This window comes from Tursiops truncatus, chromosome 6 (assembly GCF_011762595.2).
Source record: "Tursiops truncatus isolate mTurTru1 chromosome 6, mTurTru1.mat.Y, whole genome shotgun sequence".
Taxonomy (NCBI): Eukaryota; Metazoa; Chordata; class Mammalia; order Artiodactyla; family Delphinidae; genus Tursiops; species Tursiops truncatus.
In genome coordinates, this window is record NC_047039.1 from 26,054,639 (window position 1) to 26,078,765 (window position 24,127).

Here is a 24,127-nt window from a genome sequence, read left to right on the forward strand (position 1 = left end):
CTATGCGTTTTCTCTTGAGTCTTTAAGGGAAAAATGGGAGCCCCTTATTAAAAACAATAATAATAATAAGCAAAATACTTACACCCATGGCAGGACATAAGGAGGTGTATAGAGTAAGAATCTAGGTGAATTTTCCTCTCTCTCTCACAAATGTCATGTGGGATCCTGGGTGGGAATCCTGAAAGAGAAAAAGGACATTAAGTAAAAACTAAGATACCTGAATAAAGTGTAGACTTTAGTTATAAAAGTGATGTCCCAAGATTGGTTCATTAATTGTAACAAATATACCACACCAATATTAGATGTTAATGATATAGGAACTCTGTACTATCTTCCCAATTTTTCTGTCAGTCTAAAACTCTTTTTTTAAAGTTTGTTTTTAAAATAAAAATTCAGTAGAGGGTCTTGAAAGGAGCCCATGTATGAGGAGGGGGGTGTTGGTCCCTGAAGCCTATAAGCCTTATTGGTTTTAGGGTGAATTCACTCTGACCTCCCTCACTCTGATCAACACTGAGCTGATACCAGAGGCTGAGGCTGACCAAAGAAATGGAAAAGACCTGCAGAAACTTTAGCTTTATTTGGGAATAGAGAGACATCGTGTTGATGGACTGGAGGGGAACTCGGGCCCCAGGACCCCAGAGGCTTGCACAACTGTCCAAGGTGGATTATGTGCCCAGCAATAAGAGAAAATGGAAACAGAGGATGTGGGCCAACAAAGTCAAGCTTTTTTTTTTAAAGATAAAATAGCCAAAGGACAGATTCTAATTTCCTAGAATTTTCTAAATTTTCTAAATTTCCTAATTTAGTGGGTCACCTGAAATTTGCTTCGAGAAAGGCATTGGGGTCAGGAGGCCAGCTCAGCTTGGCTTCTTTACTTTGGGCTTGGGGTCATTGGAGCAGCCTTGCAAGTCTCTGAGCCTTTTTTTTTTCTTATTTTTAAAATGGACATAATTTTATACTCCTGCCTCATAAAGTCATCCTGTGATTAAATATGTAAAGACCTGGCAAAGTTAGAAGTATTGTGCAAATAGAATAAATTATTAGCGTCCTTTGGACTATTTTACCAAGGTTTGTTTTCCCTCTCACATTTTAATTCTCATGCCTAATATTCATTTTATTTTATTTTTCTTTAAACCAGCAGGATTTGATGTAATACAAAATTTCAACCATTTATTTATTTATTTATGGCTGCGTTGGGTCTTCGTTGCTGTGCGTGGGCTTTCCCTAGTTGTGGCGAGCGGGGGCTACTCTTCGTTGCGGTGCACGGGCTTCTCATTGTGGTGGCTTCTCTTGTTGCGGAGCACGGGCTCTAGGCGAGTGGGCTTCAGTAGTTTTGGCACGCCAGCTCAGTAGTTGTGGCTCACGGGCTCTAGAGCGCAGGCTGAGTAGATGTGGCGCACAGGCTTAGTTGCTCCGTGGCATGTAGGATCTTCCCAGACCAGGGCTCAAACCCGTGTCCCCTGCATTGGCAGGCGGATTCTTAACAACTGAGCCACCAGGGAAGCCCCAAAAATTTCAACCATTTAAAATTTTATTTACATAAATTATTTGTGCCCTATTTTATTTTGTCCTGGTTGGGGGGGGGTTCCTCTTTTTCTACAGACATGAGTTGACAATGGTTCATATATTTTCTTCCCATTTTTAAAAACTGAAGGCATTTTAACATAGGACTCTAGAATACAAGTTTGGACATATATCATTAGCTCTATATATAAAATGTAATAAATATTATTTAAACCTTAAATTCTATACCCAAACTATTCATCAAGTATGAGGGAAAATTGAAAATATAAACATGAAAGGCCTCAAAAATGGACAATTGAAACACACTGCCTTTGTTGGGCACCCTGCTAAAACCCTTCTGAAATGACAGTAGAGAGTTTTAAAAGACATACTGCACAAGGATGAAGAATAGGCCAGAGGAAGGCAGCAGTAACATACAGGAAGCAGATAACAGTGTGTTGTTTGATGAGGACCAGAGAAAGCTGCGACCTAACCCTTGAAGGAAGTTGATTTGTTCTGTGGAAGCTCTGATAGAGGGACTATGGATAGGAGAAGAATTAGTAGAAAGTCTATATGAGAGTCAGTCCGTCCTCACCCTGACAGAAGGCCTATGTGAAAAAGCTAGGAACCTCCAGAAAGGGCCTGGACTCTGCAACCTGACTCCTCTGGAGAGAAAACTGTGGACTTCTAATAAAAATAAGCACAGGGGTGTTCGCTGGTGGCCTAGTGGTTAGGATTCCGGGCTTTTACTGCTGTGGCCGGGGTTCAGTCCCTAGCTGGGGAACTGAGATCCACAAGCCACATGGTGTGGGCCACCCCCTCCCACCCCTCAAAAAAAATAGACACAACAAGTTGCTTTCACTAGATCAGGAGCCCTTTACTGTTGGGGACTTAAGTCTTATACCACATGGAATATATGAACAAACCTGTAGGGGCTATTATGTTTCCCAACAAAAATGTTTCTGTTGCTACCATCAAAATCAGTTGCCAGCATGAATTCTGTTACAAGTTGATTGTAATCACACTTGACCTGTGTATTACAACTATATTTGAATTTAGAAATGTTAAATGGTAGAATTTTTATGAGCTCAGGTTTTGGAAACCTATTTCCTTAGGTTTGAATCAGTTTACTAGTTGTGCAATCTTGAGCAAGTATCTTAATTTTTCAAGCTTCAGTTCCATTTATTTGTTTAAATTTATTTACTTATTTTTTTTGGCTGCGTTGGGTCTTCGTTGCTGCGCGCAGGCTTTCTCTAGTTGCAGTGAGTGGGGGCTACTCTCCGTTGCGGTGCGTGGGCTTCTCATTGCATAGTGGCTTCTCTTGTTGGGGAGCACGGGCTTTAGGCATGCAGACCTCAGTAGTTGTGGCTCGCGGGCTCTAGAGCGCAGGCTCAGTAGTTGTTTCGCACGGGCTTAGTTGCTCCGCGGCATGTGGGATCTTCCCTGACCAGGGCTTGAACCCGTGTCCCCTGCATTGGCAAGCGGATTCTTAACCACTGTGCCACCAGGGAAGTCCCCTCAGTTTCAGTTAAATGGGCATTATACCAATGGTTTCATATGACTGCTGTGAACATTTGATGAGCTAATGCACGTCAAGTGCATAGGGCCTGCAAATGTTAAGAGATCGATAAATTGTGTGTGGCAGTATGGGTGTGTAATTTGTCTTTTGAAAAAGAAACTAAACACCTTAAAAACTCAAAAAGTCTGTGATTCAATGAAAAAATTTTAATTAGACCATAGTTACTTTAAATTATAATCAGTTTCAATGCTTTGGACATTACTTTGAGATTTATGAAATAATGAGAGAGTTTCAACCTTAGTAATGATAAAATTGCCAGTGAATATCTGGAATATTACTTTCATCATCTGCTTGCATTTCATTATTTTGCTTGCATAATTACATATTAAAAACTTTATGAAGAGAAAGTTGTGAAATTACCTCTAAAGAGTTTCTAGCATTGATTATGTTTATATGTGTGTGTGTGTTCAGCTTCTTAATTATCATTTCTGACTATTTTAAAAGAAACCAACTTGGCTTGCCTTTTTAATTATCAGTCTAGGAGGGAACAGACTACATTTAAAAGCATACAGTTGCTACCCAATTAGCTTAGAATGAAATAAACAATCTTAAAAACAGAACTACTGTTTGGACATGTATCCCCACCTGAAGTGATGCTTACTGTCTAGTAATCTTAATGGGGTTGATCTTTTAAGGGTACACTTGCCTTCAGATTGATTGCATGGTGTATGTTTCTTGGCTGTATATATGACTGATTTTGCTTGTCTAACCTTCCCCTTTCCATTCTAAACAGGGAAGTTGTAGAAGGATTATACGTGTAAACTTTATTCCTTCCTAGGAATAGAGTGATTTTAGAGCCACAGAAGAAAGAAGGCTAGAGAATTCTGAGGGGTGGACTGAGGTGTTGGGGTGATCGCCTGCTTGTTAATATGCATGTGCAGAAGGATTCTGAAGGGGCTATGGTGTGTGCATGTGTCACACCAACCTGTCTTACCAAGCTCTTTCCCCTGAGAGGGCCTGGATGCACTGAAGCCCCAGGAGCAATAAGCCCAGGTCTTAGCTCCTTGGAGAAACACTGATACCTGTTGAATAAATTAGGGTCAATACTGATACAAAATAAATAAATAAGGGAGAAGTAAAAGCTCGTTCTTCTGGTGGAAATCTTCTCGTCAATGTGGAAGGAATGATGGAGACAGACTGTCGCCCTTTGGCAACGCTCATGTGGTTGACTCAGCTGTGAGGCAGCAGCAGGCCCAGGCTGGTGAGTGGACATCTGACTGAGGAGCCAGACAGTGGCCTGGTCTCATGATGTCCCCTTGGAAAATACCAGTTACAGAGGGAAAAGGGTGACTTTTGGGTCACCCCAAAAGCACAGCAGCATTTCTGTGGCACTCCTGATGTAGCATCATGAGGCGACGTCAGACCTGGGCTGAGGCCCATCTGCAGCCCAAGAGGTCTCACTCTCCAAACCGCCAAGACTTGAAGCAGGGACCGACTGGAGATTGGGGGTGGGGGCAGGGGCTATGATGGGAACAGAGGGGAGCTGGGGACATCTGAAATTTTCTGGTTGGAATGTTATGTTTTGGTAAAGCAGGAAGATGGCCCCATTTCGGGAAATGCCCACTGAGTGTCCAGGGGTGATGGGTATCTTATCTACTGCTCGCTCTAGAAACGGACGACTGACTGTGGGTGTAATGGTTGTGAGTGAGCCTGCAGGGAGATAACAGAGGGTCCCACCCGGGCAGAATGGCCTCAGAGGCCCCAAAATGGTACACTTGTTCACTCCATAACATCATATGTGACATCTGTGATTATATAGATGTAAAATGTGTGTAAAGAAACTGCACCTGGACAGGAATAAAGACGCAAACATAGAGAATGGACTTGAGGACACAGGGAGGGGGAAGGGTAAGCTGTGACAAAGTGAGAGAGTGGCATGGACATATATATACTACCAAATGTAAACTAGATAGCTAGTGGGAAGCAGCCGCATAGCACAGGGAGATCAGCTCAGTGCTTTGTGACCACCTAGAGGGGTGGGATAGGGAGGGTGGGAGGGAGACACAAGAGGGAGGGGATATGGGGATATATGTATACATATAGGTGATTCACTTTGTTATAAAGCAGAAACTAACACACCATTGTAAAGGAACTATACTCCAATAAAGATGTTTAAAAAAAAAAAGAAACTGCACCTGTGACTGGCAGAGGAACCACTTAACGTTTGTTAGCTTCATCTTTAAAATAAGAGCACAATTGTCTTCTAAGTGCGGATGTTGTAGGCATTTCTAAGCCTTCTGATGTTGGGAACAACTGGAACAGTTGTCTCAGGATTTTTGCGTGTGGGGCACAGTGTGGATGCCTATCTTGACTCTGGCCGCACACCCTCCCAGAGCTGCACAGGCCCCCAGCCTAGAGCTGCTACAGGTGATGCCCCAACCCAGGCCTACAGGCAGATGGGCTCTCCCTCCTTTTCCTACACCCAGCAACTTGGAGTCTGTGTACTGTGTCAAGTGTAATACTAATACAATTTAGTAACAAGTTTGATGTGTTTTATTCAAATGAAAAAAATCCATGAATTGGGGAAGTCCAGGGCCTCACAAGCAGGGGAACACTGTTCCCAAGGGAGTTTTATAGACTTGTTAAAGAGCCCACACAAAAACAAGGCAGGATTGGCTAGGAGATCCCATTTTCTAGGGTGTAGTGAGCTCATTAAAGCTGAATTGGAGGACTGTGATTGGGGTTAGGTGTTGTCCAGATATGCAGGCTGACTTAGCTTTAGATGTGTGCCGTGGGCCAGGCCTCAGGGGTAACTTCCATTTTATGGGTCCTGATTTACAAATTAACTTTATCAGCTGCCTCTGCCACCATCCACCTAAGTCTGTCCCAATGCCATGATGATTTGAGGATTGGCCATCATCCTTTGTACCCATTCCCATCTGCACACACCCAATTCCAGCACCTCATATCCCTCACTGGCAGCTCCACTGTTTCCCTGCTTCTCCTGGCAACAAGCGCTCCTTGTGGAACAGCCTGTGTCTGTGTCCTTCCTCATCCTGGATTCTTCTTCATCCACCAGAATCCAGCACAATTCCTCACGGCCCCACCAACACCTTTGTCCCAGCACCACAGAGGGAGCCCCATAGTCAACCACTCCCTCCTCCCTGAGCCTTGCCTATGCTCCCTGCCCCACACCTGGCCTCCACCTCTGCCATCATCATGGGCACTTCCACAGACTGACCTGTGTTGGGAGTCCCACATCTTCCTACCCATGCCCACCTCTCCCCAACAGCACAGTAACTAAAGGGAACAGGGATTCTTTACGGGGCGGGGGCGGGGGAGGAGGGGCTGAAAATGTTCTGCAGTTAGAAACTGGTGATGGTTACATAATCTTGTGAATATACCAAAACTCACTGAATTATACACTTTAAAGGAGTGAATTTTGTTAATGTGAATTATACCTCAGTTTAGGGAAAAAAATTACTGAATCAGACAGACATAATCTTTGGGAAAATATTAAAGTCAAGATGAATTAGTATATCTATGGACACTCAGGGGTACATTTAAACTAAAGACTCAAGGTTTCGCATTCATTTAAGTGGGGGTGGGGGGTGAAGCGGGATGGTATGACTGATCCGTAACACAAGGCTGGTTTTCTCTAAAGTTCTGTTTAAAACTCTCTTCCCTTTGGACCAGCATCCAGCAGCCATTCCAACAGCAGAGTAGATCTCAGGTAGAAAACTGGGATGAATAACAAATTGGCAACTTTCTCACAGCTACCATTTTTTCTATCATAAACACCAGGAGAGTTCTTGACTGAAAAGTCCAGGCATATGGCAAGCAGCTAAATAAACATCCATTTTGAATCACCGCTTAGAACAAGCTTCCTATGGAAGGCTGACAGGCCCAGTGTGTGCAAAGGACCCGCACCATGCAGCCTGTTCCCAGCCTTCCCAACAACACTGGGAAGCACAGGCCTCCCATTTGCTCCCTTTATGTACCAGACCTCGACCTTAGTTTCACCAGTGGCAGCATGTGAAGTATCTAAGGTGCTTTCCAGGTCAGGCTGATAACTTTCCAGTCAACTTTTTTTGTGTGAAGCTATTTTTTCATGTTAAATATTCTAAAATATATTGGCCAGATTGCTGCCTTATCAGAGTACATCATCTTAATCCTTTCTTGGTGATTCAGTTGGCTTTTCTGAATGTCAAATATGGTAATATGTAAAACTTTCAATCGCTATTGAAATATGCTGATCTTATGCTATGACCTCAGGCCCACTTTGCATTTAGAGTTGTATCACATTTCACAACTTATCTGTCTTCTCCCTCAAAGCCACCTGTACATGTCTCATGTGGACGAGACCCACCCTTTGTATTTCTAACTATCTTTGACGGTATCTAGACTGTGCTTTTTATGTTGCGTCTCTGGGCTACTCTTCAGCCTTTAGTTGCTTTCTTCCTGTCAGCTTTGAATATTTGAGGTCACCAGACAAGTGAATGAAGCTGGATAAACAGGGCAATATTATTAACTTGTATAAAAAGGAACTTTCCACACAAGCCCCTAAAAGGTCTCCAGAAACACATACTAAATGCCTGATCTCTTCCTAACGTTAGTGTTTCTACTTTTGGTTTTTTATTTTAAAAACTAAAGAGAGTAAATTTTATTTTTTTTAGAGAAAGTTTCTAATCTAAACCCTCCTTTTGCTCATGAGGAAAAGGCCTAGAGAGGCTGTGAGGTCTGCTTGGAAGCAGACCAAGCCCTTGAGCCTCAGGCTGGAACTGGCCCAGGCCATGTGCTTCCAGCTCAGCCTGGAAGTTACACTGCCACATTCACATGTTCTCCTTTACATTCCTCATACAGCTGTTATTAATTTAGAAGAGCCTGAGGTTTAAAAATCACCCAGCAGTCTTTCCATTTTAAAAACTTAGGTATACATTTTCTCATAAAAACTATTTCGCTGAAATTAGAAATCATCTAAGTTTAAACCAGGCCCAACCCAGCCTTTGGTCAGAATGGCTTGGTGTTTGGACGTGTTCTTGCTCCATCAGCATCTTTCTCACACAGGGGTCTGAGAACACTGGCCTCACACGCTGGCAACAAACTCACTGATATGTGGCTGGCCCTTTAAAGGTTATGACACGTCTTTGTCCCCACAAGACCTCATTTGACAGGAGCTGATTTTCTTCAGCCCATCAAGTACCTGCATCCTCAGGAAGGCCCCATCCTCTGAAGCAGGCAAGTTCTGCTCACCCACAGTTCCAGCCCTGCCCCTTCTCTTGCAGGAGGAGGGGTTTCTCTGACTGGCTGCTAGATCAGACATTTCTCAGAGGAAGCCGCACCTCACTTTCCTTCCATGAGGTTTGGGGCAGCCACGATGGCTGGGTTTGGGTTTGGATTTGGGACATGGCCGGGCTTACATGTGATTTCAGCATCAGTCCAGGTGTCCGTTTCTACAGCAGGAGCTGTGAGAAGAGGGAAAGAAAATGTGTCTTTCAAAAGCTGACCCTTTTGGAACTTAGAATCTTACTGTGGAGCCTACTTTTAGTCTCTATCATATCACCCCAACTGCGCAATCTGTTCTCACAAGAACAAACAAAAATAAGTTTTTCCAAGAATTGAGAAGATGGGGCCACTCATTACTCTATTTGTTGTGAACATTCTGTTCAGATTCTTGCAAAGCTTTGTTATTCTAACGATCTACAAGTCAAGTCTAATACTAGAGGTTCCCAGAGCCCCCTACAAATAATAGAAGCAGACATTTCCAGAACTATTACATTACATGGAGGGAAAAGCCAACCCTACTTTAGAGTTGCAAGCCTAGAAACTCGTGAAATTCGACTTCATTTCCATTTTAGAGAGGATACTTTTGACTCTAAAATGGTACACGATCTCATCATGAAGCTAACTCTTAGCAGAGCACGCTCCCTGAAACCCTATTATCCAGAATAGCCAGACACCATGCCTGGGGGAGACACACAGGTCACTGGGAGAGTCCAGGTGGCCCCGTGCGGGCTGTGCAGGAGCCAAGTGCCCACAGTTACCAATATGCAGGCTAGGGCCATTCGGCAGCAAGTGTGAGGACAGATGGTGGAAGCATCCACTGTGGTGGGGAACCAGCCCACAGGCCTCAGTTTGAAAGGCTTTTAAGGCCAAATGCTAGCACTCTAGAGAAAAACATTTGCTTTACAATGAGAAACCTGGCAGACAGCACCTCACTTCAGTCATCAGGATCACCATCACCTTGGTGGGTCAGCTGGCCGGCATACCTGACCAGCCTCCTCAAGCTGTCCAGGTCACAAGACACAGACAAAGGAAGCAGGTCGGCCAAACGCTGTGGGGCCCTGGGTAGACAAGCCAGTGAAATCAGAATGGAGTTCTGTAACCTGTTAACACTGGGCACTTGATGGTGTGGAATCCTGGAGGCTGTGTGTCAGTGGAGATCTAGAACAGGCAGTGCTGATGACCACAGAAGGCAGGAGTGGGGACGGCCATGGCCAGGACGCCATGATGCCTGGATGAGAAAATGGCACACCTGAAAATTAAAGACTTTCAGGGAATGCGAGACACACCTGAAAAGGGTTTCTTGCTTCTTTTCAGTCACCTGGAACAGCATCCCTGCGCCCCAAAGATTTCTCTAACCGTTTCTTCTCCCCACAGGAAAAGTACCCAGAGGCTGTGCACCTTTCAGAGGGGGCCTCCTCCAGCTGCATGGGCATCAGGAACCCCAGCCGACCAGGGTGAGTGCACAGGCCCCACCAAGTCCCTCCCCAACACCCAGACGGTTGTTTCCTGTTAAAAATGAGGATTACAAATAGAAAACAAATGTAAACCACCTAACTGACATCTTGAGATATGTCTGTGGAGTCATAACAGATAAGCAGCCGATGGCAGGAGAGCACAAGGGGGACCATGTGGGGACTCTAAACACAGACGGGGTCTGTAAGGAAAAGGTGCCAGTCTCACTGCTGGGGTCCTTAGGAGGCCAAGGAGGGGAGGCCACGAGGGGTGGAGCTCTATTTTCACCAACTTATTTCAAGAAATGTGGGGAGTCAGCAAGCACTGAGTGAGGGGAGAACTCATCTGGGTCTCCCTCCACCCACCATGGGCACCTTTATGTGCACATGGACAGGATGTGCTTCTGTGACCTGTGCCTAAAGATGTTTTGCTTCTTAAAATGGTGTTGTAGCTATGTAAGCTTCTGGAACTTGCCTTATTCAACATTATTTCCAAAATTCACCTCTGATGGTGCATGTAGCTGTTGTTCATTCATATTCAGTGCTTACACTCCATTAGGTGAATATATGTATTTCTGCATTCTTCAGGTCTTGGGCATTTGGGTTATTCATCATTTTCCACTATTTCTAACATTCCTGTTCATGTCCTCTGGCACACAAGTACACAAGCTTCTCTTAGGCATATACCTAGAAGTGAAATTCCTGGGTCATAGGGCAGATTCAGCTATCACTGCCAAATTCTTTTCAAAGTAGTGTATCAATTTATGTTTCCCACCAGTAATTTTTAAGCTCTTATTGCTCTATATCCTGTACTTCACTTGTATGATCACGCTAATATGCAGTGGGTACAAACAGTATCTTACTATGGTCTTAGTTCCCATTTTCCTGTTTGTTCATGATGTTGAACATCTTTTCATGTTTCACTGGCCATATTCTCTCTTCATCTGTGGGTCTTTAATATCAGGAGAGTCTGAGCACGGCCTTGGGGAAGGGCAGGAACTCCCAGGATGGTTGGGAGGACAGCAGCACTCCTGCCTGGGTGGGCATCCTCTCCTCTAGAGAGAGGCAGGTGCTGCATACAGTTTAGTCTGATTTCAAGAGCACTTAGCAATGCATCTTACCTCTTTCAGGTTTGAACTAGTAATTGTTTGGAGGATACAAATAGATGAAGAAGGGAAGGTTTTGCCAAAGCTGGATCTTCTCACCAAAGTGCCGCTGCAAGGTAGGGATGTTCTGGTGATTTCTCACTATGCTCAACACAGACACCTACTTATTTCATCTGGGTTTATATGGCAAGAATCAAAAGTCAAAAATTTCATTAATGTACTTTTTAAATCAGTTTTCAAAATATTTTTGTCCATAATCACTCAAAAAGCACAGGCAAGGGGGATTGCTCCCCCACGGCCCTCCTAGGCTGAGCGCTCAATGTCTCTGCCGCAGGCCTTTGGGTAAGTGCTCTGTTCAAGGTCATGATTCAGTCGTCCTGCCTTCCCATTCAGTGTGGCCAGCAGAGAATGAGGGCATTGTCTCGGTGAAGTTTCTCACCCAGTTTGTTTTCTTTACAGCCCTGGAACTGGACAAGAACGGAGTCATAGAAACTGCTCCTCTCAGCTTCCGAACCCTACTGGGCGTGCTGGGCATTGAAGCCACTCTGGAAAGTCTGATTAAATCACTTCACACAGAGGCAAGCAACTAGTTCCCAAACAGTGAAAAACTACACGTAGAAGTAAGATGCTGCACCTGGAGGCATGTGATTTTATTGAATATAAAAATTTGCTCTTTTCCACTTAGAAACCTTACCTCTAGAACATGTTTATGCAGCTATGGCACATTATATATAAGTTGTCAGGACATAAAAAATAAATAGTTATTTAAATTCAAAATACCAAATAAGTGACACATATAGTGTATTTTTAAAAGTAAACTCAACATCTGAGGAAGTACAGGAGTGGCTGCCCACCTTGGGATGTGGGGAGCCACTGTGCGCCCCCCATGGTATGAATATGAGGGCAGAGGTGGCCCCAGCCCATCTCAAAGGTCGGCCCTCCTCCTGTCACCCACCACCTAGGGACTCTTGGAGGGCTTGCCAATGCAGCCTCATCTCTTAGACATCCCTCAGAAACCTCTGGGGAGCCACACCACCCTCCTCGCCTCCTGGCTCTGGAAAGCAGCACTTGGAGGCTTTCACAGCACCTCTCAGCAGCAAGTCCTCTGACATTCACTCTTCTTGGTCTTCCACAAAAAAAGTAGAGCGGTTAGCATAAAAAACACAGTAAGACAGCAAATACGGCACTGTCCCTTCACACAGGACCTTAGCACCCCTGGTCCCTCTGCACAGAAGAAACAGTGTTTTCATTAAAGTCCCCCAGAGTCTAAGTGCTGCACTGACCTGAGTTGCCAGTTTAAAGTAGAATGGGTGAAAACATTGTTTCGATCAAATGAAAGCCTCAGAGCAGGGGCCGTGGTGGAGTGTAAGAGCAAAGGGTTGGGTCAAGACCCCCTAGCAGGGGACACTCATCTATCACCTCTTCCTCCCAAGTAGAGGGTGATGGTTTTCAGACAGTCCAGACCAGCCAGGACAGGCAACAGGAGGCTACCCAGCCCACCTCCTTGAGGAGCTGGCGTTCCAGAGCTCTGCACACAGGCACTCAGGGTCCTCTGCACACCCTGGCCAAGACCATCCTCACCCCAGGCCAGCAACAAGGAACCTCAGGCCAAAACAACTCTGGAAGCTGCCTACTTCCACACACTCTGGAGCCTGCAACTTGACCATGAGAACGCGGCTCCATGCACATCCCTATGAGTGGAATCTCCAAAGCCCCTGTACCCCAACACACCACATGAATGAGAAATGTGTGTCATTTGAATATGTTTTTGAACCTCTGAGTGTAAAATTAAGTAGTAAGTGGTAAATGGTAGTAAGAAGTAAATGATAGGACAGAATTGGAGAATAAATTCTGGAAGAGCTGGCTTGATTCTAATAAGCATAATTCTCAATTTATCACAAAATTCCCCACAAAAATTTACAATCAGCAAAATATTCTTATTTTTTGTGTAGTATTTTCATACAATCCCATGGTTTCACTAATATTATATTACAATAAGCCTTCATTAGTCCCTCAAAATGATGATATAAATAATCTATACAACCTACCATAGAATAAAAAACTGAAGCCAAGATTCCCAACAGTTTTCATAGCAGCTGGGCACACTTTTGGTGACCCCAACAAGAACCCTCATAGTGCCAGCCAGGAGTCTTGCAGAAGCAGGGCTTTGGGCAGCCCCGATGGGGAGGTGGTCCAGCACCACTCAAGGCCACTAACACCACACATCTTAGTGAAACCCAAGGGAGGAACAGGTATGGGGAAGGAGGGAAAACTCGATGCTGGCTCTGGCAGAAGTAGCTGAGGTTTCCCAAACACCCAAAAATGCCAGGAACCCAGAGCTGGCAGGAGCACAGCCACCCCATGACACCCACGCTGGGCACAGCAGCTCAGAGTTGCAGCTCTGCTTCCAGCTCCCACAGCAGCAATTTCAGGTGGGAAAGAACACCTTGTCTCCCCTGAAGTTAAAGAGGATAAAATCATTCAGCACAAAAAAAAAGTCAGTGCTCGCATGAGTGGTGTCAACCCCTGCCCTGAGTGCCACGCTCCCTGCTGACCCTGTGCAGAGTGGTGGGTATGGCATCTCCACAGGGACTCTGAGTCCACTGCTCAAAACTGATGTCCATATCAACAACTTATTGCTCTCCACAGCAGGGAACCACTAAACCTGTGCTGACACATGGCTTGCATTGGAAAAGTGACCAAGTAACTCAGCTGGGAAAGTTCCAGTAGTATCTGTGTTTTCTTAAAAGTCCAAACTCTAAGGTATATGTGACAATTCAAGTTTTCTGTGTTAGGATTCTGGTGGTAGGAGATCCAAACCTTGGGTCTTATAAGGCTTTTTAGAGATTAGACGTGAGCCCTGCGTGGAAAGGGAGAACTGCCCAGAGGGGCCTCCTGGACACAGCACACTGCTGGGCTCACGTCCAACATTCCTTGCCCTGGAAGATGTCTCTAGTGCTCTTCCATTCTGTGTCTCCCAGAGGCAGTCCCACCTGAACAGGGGTTGAAAAGCAAAAACATTCACAGCCAAAAGTCACCCAACACAACAGAAACTCTATCATTCAACCTTCACATTCTATGTTCAAGTTTCAAAACCACTACAGGAAAAAAGTTAGACCTTATGGAGAACTAATGTGCAATCTTCGCTTTCCTTGAACCTAGTTGACATCACGGTGGCGTCTTTGGCATGTACAGTCTTTAAATAGTAGTTGACTATCTTGCCATCCAGTTTATACTGATGAGGAATGCTCTCATAGGGCTTGAGGTCAAGATCCAGCACAGACACGGAGAAGGCAAACCTGGATCTCGATGAAGGGACAATGGGCCTTTGATCGGAGCTGGAAGCAAAAGAACAATTTCAGAATACACAAACCTCCCAAATCCTCTCAACCCAACCCACAAAGAGCACCCATTCTGTGCATCAATATGCATTCCATCTCTGTCTATGCCAACTGTATGTACTAGTGCTAGAAACTTCTGCAAGAGAGGCACCTACTGTGATACCCGCCAGCACACCAGACAAGAGAGAGTTAATGTGCAGAAAGATGGAAAAGCAATTATGTAGAATACTCGATTGATATTCACCATATCCCAGTAGTATAAACGAATGCTAAGAAAGTTACTTTATCATGAGCCAAGTATTACAAAACCTAAGAAAATGGGGAAAGTAGATCTGGCTATTCAACAGCCAAACGGATAAAATGTTGAGGACAGACTTCTCTTTTCGTGTCCTTTAGCGTCTGGTGAGAAACTCTTGCTCCTTTATACTTTTTCACTTTTGGAGAGAGAGATCTAGTCTCACGTTTTATTCTCAAATTGTATCTGCAGTGTTTGGTGTTTTGTTTCTTAGGGTTTAGTTGTGGTCTTTCTAAATATTGTAATAGTTGTATGCTTATAATGAAATATGAGCAATTACTTGTACTTAAAAAACACTTTCAGGCTAATTCTGAATTTTGTACTAAGATTGCTACATATATCACTTAGCTCTCAGAGTGCTTGACACATAGTATACATCCAGATGACTGGTTAGATACATTATATGAGCTCAGTTTAGCCCGAGAGAAGTACTCAGGAGTCCGGGTTTCTCCATGTGTACTACTCTTCTAGATTTCAAAATTATTACAAAAACAAAACAAGCAAACAAAATACCAATTTCAAAACCTCCTGCCTGGGAGAGGGAAGGCAGATAAAACATTCCTATTCAATGAGCCTAATCAAGGCCTAGACTTTAGCTCAATTCCTGCTCAGAAATACTATTTACAGGAAAAGAATCCCTGACTCATTTGCTGGGGTCTTAGCTCCTCCCTCCTGAACAGCAGAGAACATGGGTACAAATTAAGGTCTTGCTTCTGAGTCTCAGTCTCAGGGCCTGAAACCCAAGCTCCACACAGCGGGGCTGGGACAGTGAACATCTGGCCCTCAATTTTATAGGATACCTCACATCACATCAGAACCAACACCCAATAAGATGACATGAATAAAGAGAGGAGTCCATCACGCAGAGGCTGGTGGGAGCACGGCCCAAGAGCCACTGCTGAGGAGAGTCTGACCGTTTGCTGACCTCAAGCTTCCAGTGAGCCCAGGCCTGAGGTTCCTGACACCTGAAATGCTTCTCTGCCCTGGGGATGACACTGGTGATCGCACGGCTCAGAAGTTTCTAGACACGTGTCCCCGCTCCTCTCCCACCATGTCGGTTTCTGCTGAGCAGCTGGTCAAGGCTGTCAGGACTCCTGGCCCTCAGCCCCTCACATTTCTGTATCCTGACTGCATCCTTGCTTCAGGAAGGGCAATAGATAATCACATCTGTGTGGTTTTCTCTCATCTAACAACACTGCTTAATCCAAACGGATTCCTGTCACTAACCACTGGGGGCATTTTCTTAGGGGATAATGAGAGTTTTCAACTAAATAGAACAACCTTTTTTTTAAAAAATATTTCAGTTACGCCCTATAAATGTCCCTCTGTGTTTCCTATCAGAAAGTGGACAATTCTGTGCCTGCCAAGAAGCAGGACTCCTGGGAATGTTTAGTTCAAAAGCATCGGAAAAACGGGTGGCTGGCAGCCAGTGACGAGATCATCTTGACCCAGGAACACACATCAGATGATTGTGAAACATTCTGCAAAACTGTGTGTGGGGTTTGGCACCCTGAAGATCAATGCTGAAGATGCCATCTAATCACTGAGAGAAGATTATCAGGTTCATCCTGAATTCCTAAAAAAGGCAGAGAGGGGACTAGATAATGATGTCCAGGAGAAGATGCTGCAAAGAGGAAGCAGAACAATGGAATGTTGTTTTAAAGGCTTTGAAATGACTATAAAGGTCGGCACATCAGGACCTGGTAAAAGGAGGAAAAATAAGGCCCACAGGAACCTACAGCTTCTTGGGCCTCTGAGCCATGATGGTAGCTTGGGGTTTTCTTTGAGAGAAAGGAATTTGGACCACAGTATCCAAGCCCTTGAGATATTTTCTTAGAAAATAATAGTAAACTTGAATGAACAAGCTTTTAAAATTATTCTCAATAATGTCTTTTTGACTGTATTACAAACTTCTAAAGAGCAAGAGTTAATAATCCCCATGATATCGAGTAGGCCTTGGAAATTGGCCTCTGTTAATAAACATGATCCTGCCAGAGCCTCTCTAAATATAGGGACACCAACTCTCTTGCCAATCCACAAAACCCTGCTAGACCAAGGACACACGACACAGTAGCAGGTGCCTCACCTTGCATCCTGCAGACAAGGAGAGAGTGCGATCATGATGGAGCAGTCTTTCGCAGTCATGGCGACCCGGTACTGCTGAACCTGCAGGGGAAGGAGAGGTCAGCTCCATGGCATTGCCACACACACCCTTCCCCACTGGAGAGGTCCAAGAACTGGTCCCAGACCTGGGGGTAGGTTAGGAAGACCCAGTCCCAAAGAGCTCATTAGAGGCCAGTGCTGCCCTCTGACCTCTCACTGCAGGCAGTGTATGGACCCTGATTCCAAAACCTGGGACCTAGGGCTTGTCTTCGGCAAGACAATCACAGCCCACCTTGGAAGAAAAAGCAGTAAGTGGCGTCAGCTATTGATGTGCTAGCCACACTGAAAGCACTGAGCATATCACTCTATACCTCAAGATACCGGCATACAGACACACACCAAGGCCCTGCTTAGAGCAACAAAGTGTCCCCAGATCACATAGCACACTAGAATGTCATGCAGCTTCCATGAATGACACTGCAAACAGAGGGATCACCAACTGTGTGTTAACTCACTTCATCCCCACAGCAACCCCACAGGCAGGCACTGCTAGTGTCCCAGTTTATGGATAAGGAAACAGACATAGAATGACCTGTCCACTCTGCACTGCTAGGCTAGACTCAAACCCAGGTGTTTCAACTCTGAAGTCAAAGATGTGACTGAATTGCTGCAATCTTATGAGCAAATTTTACTGGATGAGGACTTGCTTCTTCTGGATGAGCAAAAAGAAAGTGGTTTCTTGAGATGGAATCTACTAGTGAAGATGCTGCTAAGATTGCTGTAATGACAGAGAATTGAGAATATGATGTAAACTTAGTTGATAAAGCAGCAGCAGAGTTTGAGAGGACTGACTCCAATTTTGAAAGAAGTTCTGCTGGGGGTAAAGTGCTTTCAAAGAGCATTTCATACTTCAGATAAATCATTCATGGAAGGAAGAGTTAACCAATGTGTTAAACTTCACTGGTATCTTATTTTAAGAAATTGCCATGGCCACACCAACCTCCAGCAGCCACCACCCTGACCACTACCCTGATCAGTCATTAGCCGTGAACATCGAGGCAAGACCCTCTGCCAGCAAAAAGATTACTTGCTGAAGGCTCAGGTGATGGTCAGCATATTTTAGCAATGAAATATTTTTTAATTAATGTATATACATTTTTTAAGACATAATACTATTGTGCACTTAATATAGTGTAAACATAACTTTGATATGCACTGGGAAACCAAAAAATTCATGTAACTCGCTTTATTCAGATATTTGCTTTATTGTGGTGGTCTGGAACCAAACCCACAATATCTCTGAGGTATACCTGTAATCACATTAAAAGAAAATAGGAGAAAAGTCACATGATCTTCTCAACAGAAACAGAAAAAGCATTGAAAAACTCAACACCCACTCCTGATAAAAACTCTTAACAAATCAGGAATAGAAGGGAGCTTCCTTAATTTGATAATGGTTATTTATTTTAAAAATAAACTAAGCAACACCCAAAAAAACCTACAGCAAGCAATTTACTTAATGGTAAATACTTTCTCTTTGAGAGTGGGAACAAAAATTAACTATGCAGTTAGGCAAAACAAAATAGATAAGTGAAAAGTATAAGGATCGGAAAGAAAAAAAATCAAATTCACAAACAATATGATTGTATATAATCATATATATATTATATATAATGAAAATCCAACAGAAGCTATAGATTGTTAGAATTAGTAAGTGACTTCAACAAGGTTGACAGATAAAGAGGTCAAAGTAGAAAAATCAATTACATTCCTATATATCCACATAGATACCATCTATATCTAAAACCATCAAATATCTAGGAATATATCTAATAAAATATAAGATCTCTCTAAAGACAATCATAAAATGTTTTATCAGACTTTAAATAACACCTAATAAAAAGAAAACGCCCATGTTGGAAGCCTTAATATTGTATGGATGTCAACTCTTGTCATCATTTTAATGCCAAATCAATCAAAATCCCAAAAGGTCTGTTGTGCTTTTCCTTGTAGAACTGAACAAAGTTCATTCTTTAAAAAAAAATTTTTTTTTTAGGTATACTGATGTACAATATTATATAAGCTTCAGGTGTACAACACAGTGAGTCGCAACTTTTTAAAGTTATACACCATTTATAACTATTATTAACTATTAGCTATATTCCCTGTGTTGTACAATATACCCTTGTAGCTTATTTATTTTATACATAGTAATTTGTACCTCTTAATCCCCAACCCCTATCTTGCCTCTCCCTCATCCCTCTCCCCAGTGATAACCACTCATTTATTCTCTGTTATCTGTGAGTCTGTTTCTTTTTTTGAACAAGTTGATTCTAAGATTTGTACAGATAAGCAAAAGGTCAAGAAGAGCCAAGGCATTAATTAAAAGAAAGACATTCCTGAAGAAAGTAGAAGGATTTACTCTACTGGGTATCAAGATTCATTATGACTCTAGAGTGATCAGGACAATTCCTATGATTCTAGGACAACCGCATATGAAAATAAAACCTTACCTCATGCCATACCAAAAATCAATTGCAGAAGGTACCCACCAAATGTGAAAGGCAAAACAAAGTTTCTAAAATATCTGTGTGACTTTAAGGTAGATAAAACTTAAAGACTGCTAAAGAAGGAAAAAGATGTAAATTAAATGACCTTAAAATTATGACCTCCCCTTCTGAAAATGACTTTATTAAGAGAGTAAAACGGCAAGTGGAAGAAGATATCTGTAGCACACATATCTGACAATGAGCATCTATCCAGAATACATAAAGATTTCCTTCAAACTAATAAGAAAAAGACAGACAACCATACAAAAAACTGGGCAAGAAACTTAAATAGGTCCCTCATGGAAAAGAAAATATAAATGGCCAATAAACATATGAAAAGGTGTTGAATCTCATTACCACAATAAGCTACCCTTACACATTCACTAGAATGGCTAAAATTTAAAAGACCCACAACCCAGTGGCAGAGAGGGTATGGGGCCACAGGAACCCCCTAGTCTGTTGAACTACCCTAGCCTGTTGTAGGGAATATAAACAGGTAAAACTATTTCATAGTACCTACTAAAGCTAAATATGCTCAATGCTCACACCTCTGACCCAGAAATTCCACTCCTAGGAATATACCCAAGAGAAACATATGTGCATGTACACTAAGAGATCTGTACAAGAATGTTTTGCAGAAACTTTATTCATAATGGTCAAAACTGGGAGCAACTCAAATATCCATCAACAGTAGAATGGGTGATATCCATTTAAATAGATCACTACAAAGCACTGAAAATATGGAAATGCATGCAATAACATGAGTAAATCTTATACATGTTATATAGAACATAAAAAAAAACAAGACACGAGATATATGCATGATTCTGTAATAATAAAGTTCAAAAACAACTAAACTATAGGTATGTAAGTCAATACAATAGTTAACTTGAGGGAGAAAGGCAAGAGGAATAACTGTACAGGAAACCAACAGGGATTCTAATTAGCTGCCAGTGTTCCATATTCAGACCTAACTGGTAGTTCTCCAAGGGTTTTCTTTATGACAAATCATTGAGCTTTACCTCTTTCTGTGCACTTTTCTATATGTGCTGTATTTCAACATTACAAGTGGTTAATGAAACAAAAGCTTAGAAAATTAAAGTTAAACTTTTAAATACTAGAAATATCAAGTAATTTAGAGGGCATGTGGGAAACAGGACCCTCGACTGTTACAAGAAGGAATATAAATTGGCAAAATCTTTTCAGGAGGACAATATGACAATCTATAAAAAATAAATCTAGCAATTTAACTTCTAAGAATCACTCTGGAAGATATGCTTAAGTGCACAAGGGTTAAAGTACAAAAATGTGAATGTAAACATTTTTAACAGTAACAAATTAAAGATAACACCCAAATAAATGACAATTAATTATATGACCATATTAAGGAGAACAACACTTTTAGGTGTATGGAGAACTTCCAAGGCACCTCCTACAAAACAATGATATCCCTGTTAACACTTTTAATGCACTGCTAGGCTTGCAGAAGGTAAAGGAAATCCCCAACCCAATCCCCTCTTCTCACACTCACTCCCACAGGAGCTGAAACTAGAATTTTGAGCAAGGAGCAATTGGAAGGCTAAGCTGCCCTGTAGGCAATGTCAGTGCAGGCATGGTTTCTAGGAATAAGCCATGGAGTACAGGGTCTAAACCTGAGACTTCTCCCTTAAGTCAAGAATCCATATTTCCTCTGGAGGAAAGCATCCCCTATTTAGGTCCCCGAGATTCTCATAGATCAAAATCAAACAAATATGAGCTCACAATCATACATAATTAAAAACCCAAGCAAACAAAGCAGCAAGGATGAGTCAGTAAAATAACAAGAGATTTTTTACCTCCAAAATTTTACTGTAACTTAGATACAGAAATATAAAACAACTATTCATAAATTGTTTAAAGAAATAAAAGATGGAATTTAAAAGAGGGCAAGCAACAAGGAACTATCAAAAATACCAAACAGATATGAAAATGAGCCACACGGAACTTTGAGAGAAACTAAAAATATAACTAATGAAGTGGAAAACTCATTGAACAAATGAATGAACAGATTAGACACAGGTGAAGAAAGAATCAGTGAATGGGAAGGTAGAACTGAAGAAAATGATAAAAATGAGGTCTGATATATATATCTAATTAGAGTCCCAGAAGAAGAGAATAGGGTAATGGAGAAGAGAAAATATGTGAAGAGAAAAATGGTTGAGGATTTTCCAGAACTAATAAAAGACACATCCACAAATAGAGAAAGCACAACATACACCAAGCAGAATAAATTAAAAGTACACCACACCTAATCACATTGCACTAAAATGTCAAATCTAAAAAGAGGAGACTTTAAAAGCAACCATAGAGAAAATAATCACCTCCTGAGGAAGGACAGTTAGACTGACAGAAAACATCTCAGCAGAAACATCCACAGTCAGATAATGTTGCATAAAATGGTTAAATGCTAATAAAAAATAATCAACCTCTTCTTTGTACCTAGAAAAAATTACCTTTCAAAACTATGACAAAATATAAATATATCCAGATAAACAGATACAAAGAGAATTTACCAAAAGACATTCACTAAAGTAACTTCTATAAGATATACTTCAAGAAGAAGAGGAAAACTGTAAACAACTGTAGGCCAATAAATTAGACAACTTAGATAAAATGGAAAAATTCCTAAAAAGGTACAAACTACAAAAACTGACTCAAGAAGAAATAGCACAATTTTCTATACCAAGTAAAGAGACTTAACTGGGTATCAAAACACTACCTACAAAGAAAAGCCCAGACCCAGATGGCTTCACTGGTGAATTCTATCAAATATCAATATTTAAAGAAGAATTACCATCAGTCCTTCTCAAACCTTTCCAAAAAAAAGAGGCTGAAATACTTCCCAACTCATTCGACAAGGCCAGTATTACAGACCAATACCTCTTATGAGAATGGACACAAAAAGCCTCAACAATATTATAGCAAATTGAATCCAGCAATATATAAGAAGAATCATAGACCAAGTGGGGTTTATCCCAGGAATGCAAGGTTGGTTTTAACATCCAAAAATAAATTAATATGTCATATCTATAGAAAAACAAAACACATGATAATAAATATCAATCGATGCAGAAAAGACATCTGACAAAATCCAACATCCTTTCATGATAAAAACATTCAACAATTTAAGAAAAGAAGGGAACTTCTTCAACCCAATAAAGGATAGCTACGAAAAGCCCAAAGCTAACATTACACATAATGATGAAAGACTGAATGCTGTCCCAATAAGACCGGAAACAAATCAGACAGGTCTGTTCTTGCATTTAGCATCGCACTAAAGGTTCTAGCCAAGGGCTGTTATGCAAGAAAAAGACATAAAAGGCAACCAAACTGGAAAGGAAGAAGTAAAACTATCTCTAAATGATCTTATATAGAGAAAATCCTAAGAAATTCAGTAAAAAACTATTAGAACTAATAAATTCAGCAAGGTTGTAAGCTATAAGATCAATATACAAAAACAAATTGTATTTCTATACACTTGCAATGATCAATCTAAAAATGGAATTAAGAAAACAACTTCATTTACAACAGCAAAAAGAAAACACTCAGGGATAAACTTAACAAAGTACAAAATGTATCTCTGAAAAGACTGTTGAAAGAAAAACAAAGATCTGAATAAATGGAACAGCATCCCATGTTAACGAACTGGAAGACTTACTATTATAAAGATGGCCATATGCAAGCAATCTGCAGATTCACAACAATCCCTATCACAATCTCTGCTGGCTTCCTTGTAGCACTTGGCAAGCTGATTCTAAAATTCATAATGAAATTACAAGGGGCTCCTAATAGCCAGAACAATCTTGCAAAAGAACAATTTCAAAACTTACTAAAAAGCAACAGTAATCAAGGCAGAGTACAAGCATTAAGTATAGACATATATATCAATGGCACACAATTGACTATCCAGAAATAAACCCATACATTTATGGGAAAAAATAGTCTCTTCAACAAATGGTGCTGGGACAACTATATATCCACATACAAAGAATGAACTTGGATCTCTACCTCAAATCATATATAAAAATTAACTCAAAATGGATCAAAGAACTAAATTTAAGAGCTAAAACTCTTTGAAGAAACAGGGGAAAATAGTCATGACTTTGGATTTAGCAATGAATTCTTAGATATGACACCAAAAGCACAAACAACAAAAGAGAAAACAGACAAACTGGACCTCATCAAAGTTAAAAACTTTTTTGTGTATGGGGACAGATGGTTACTAGATTTATCATGGTAATCATATCATAATGTATGCAATGTCAAATCACTATGTAGTATACCTGAAACTAACATAATATTGTACATCAACTATATTTCAAATGAACAAGTAAAGTTTTTAAATTGCAAATATTTTACAACAAAGAACATTATCAAAAAAGTGAAAAGGTCTCTGACAGAATATATTTGCAAATCATATATCTGTTAAGGGCTTACTATCCACAATATACAGAACCCCTACAACTCAACAATGAAACAAATAACATAATTAAAAAGTGATCAAAGGACCTGAATAGGTATTTCTCCAAAGAAAATATACAAACGGGCAATAAGCACATTAAAAAATGCTCTTAGTCTTCACGGAAATGCAAATCAAAACCACAATGAGATACCATTTCATACCCACCAGGATGGCTAAAATCAAAAGGGCAGGTAACAAGTGTTGTCAAAGATATGGAGAAACTGGAAACCTGTACACTGCTGGTGGGAATGTAAAATGGTACAGCCATTTGGAAAACAGTCTGGCAGTTCCTGAAATTCCTGAGCTCCTGAGCTCCACTCCTAGGTATATGCCCAAGAAAAGTAAAAATATGTCCACAGAAGAATTTATACACATATTTATAGCAACATTATTCATAACAGCCAAAAAGTGAAAACAACCCAAATGCTCATCAAACTGATGAATGGATAAACAAAATACAGTATATCTATACA

General features: G+C 41.6%; 3 protein-coding genes across 7 annotated transcripts in view; 1 reads left to right on the top strand and 2 right to left on the bottom strand.

Annotated features, from left to right (window-relative positions):
• Positions 1–190, bottom strand: part of ECM2 (extracellular matrix protein 2) — a 70,667-nt gene extending 70,477 nt beyond the window's left edge. The window contains exon 1 of the mRNA XM_073805915.1: positions 83–190. The gene's annotated coding sequence lies outside the window, so the exon portion shown is untranslated. The remainder of the gene's footprint in view (positions 1–82) is intronic.
• CENPP (centromere protein P) overlaps positions 1–22,734 on the top strand; it is a 234,678-nt gene extending 211,944 nt beyond the window's left edge. For 2 of the 4 annotated variants that reach the window (XM_033857781.2, XM_033857783.2), the window contains 4 exons: positions 9,683–9,762; positions 10,890–10,981; positions 11,325–11,443; positions 12,302–22,734. In XM_033857781.2, the coding sequence (XP_033713672.1) occupies positions 9,683–9,762; positions 10,890–10,981; positions 11,325–11,443; positions 12,302–12,373 (363 nt within the window). In that variant the 3' untranslated portion in view covers positions 12,374–22,734. Of the gene's footprint in view, positions 1–9,682; positions 9,763–10,889; positions 10,982–11,324 lie in introns of all 4 variants that reach the window. The other 2 variants (XM_019940471.3, XM_019940472.3) reach the window with 1 other exon arrangement.
• IPPK (inositol-pentakisphosphate 2-kinase) overlaps positions 11,487–24,127 on the bottom strand; it is a 50,128-nt gene continuing 37,487 nt past the window's right edge. For both annotated transcript variants that reach the window (XM_004322093.4, XM_019940467.3), the window contains 2 exons: positions 16,588–16,667; positions 11,487–14,203 (listed from right to left, as the gene is read on the bottom strand). In XM_004322093.4, coding sequence (XP_004322141.2) covers positions 13,978–14,203; positions 16,588–16,667 — 306 coding nt within the window. In that variant the 3' untranslated portion in view covers positions 11,487–13,977. The remainder of the gene's footprint in view (positions 14,204–16,587; positions 16,668–24,127) is intronic.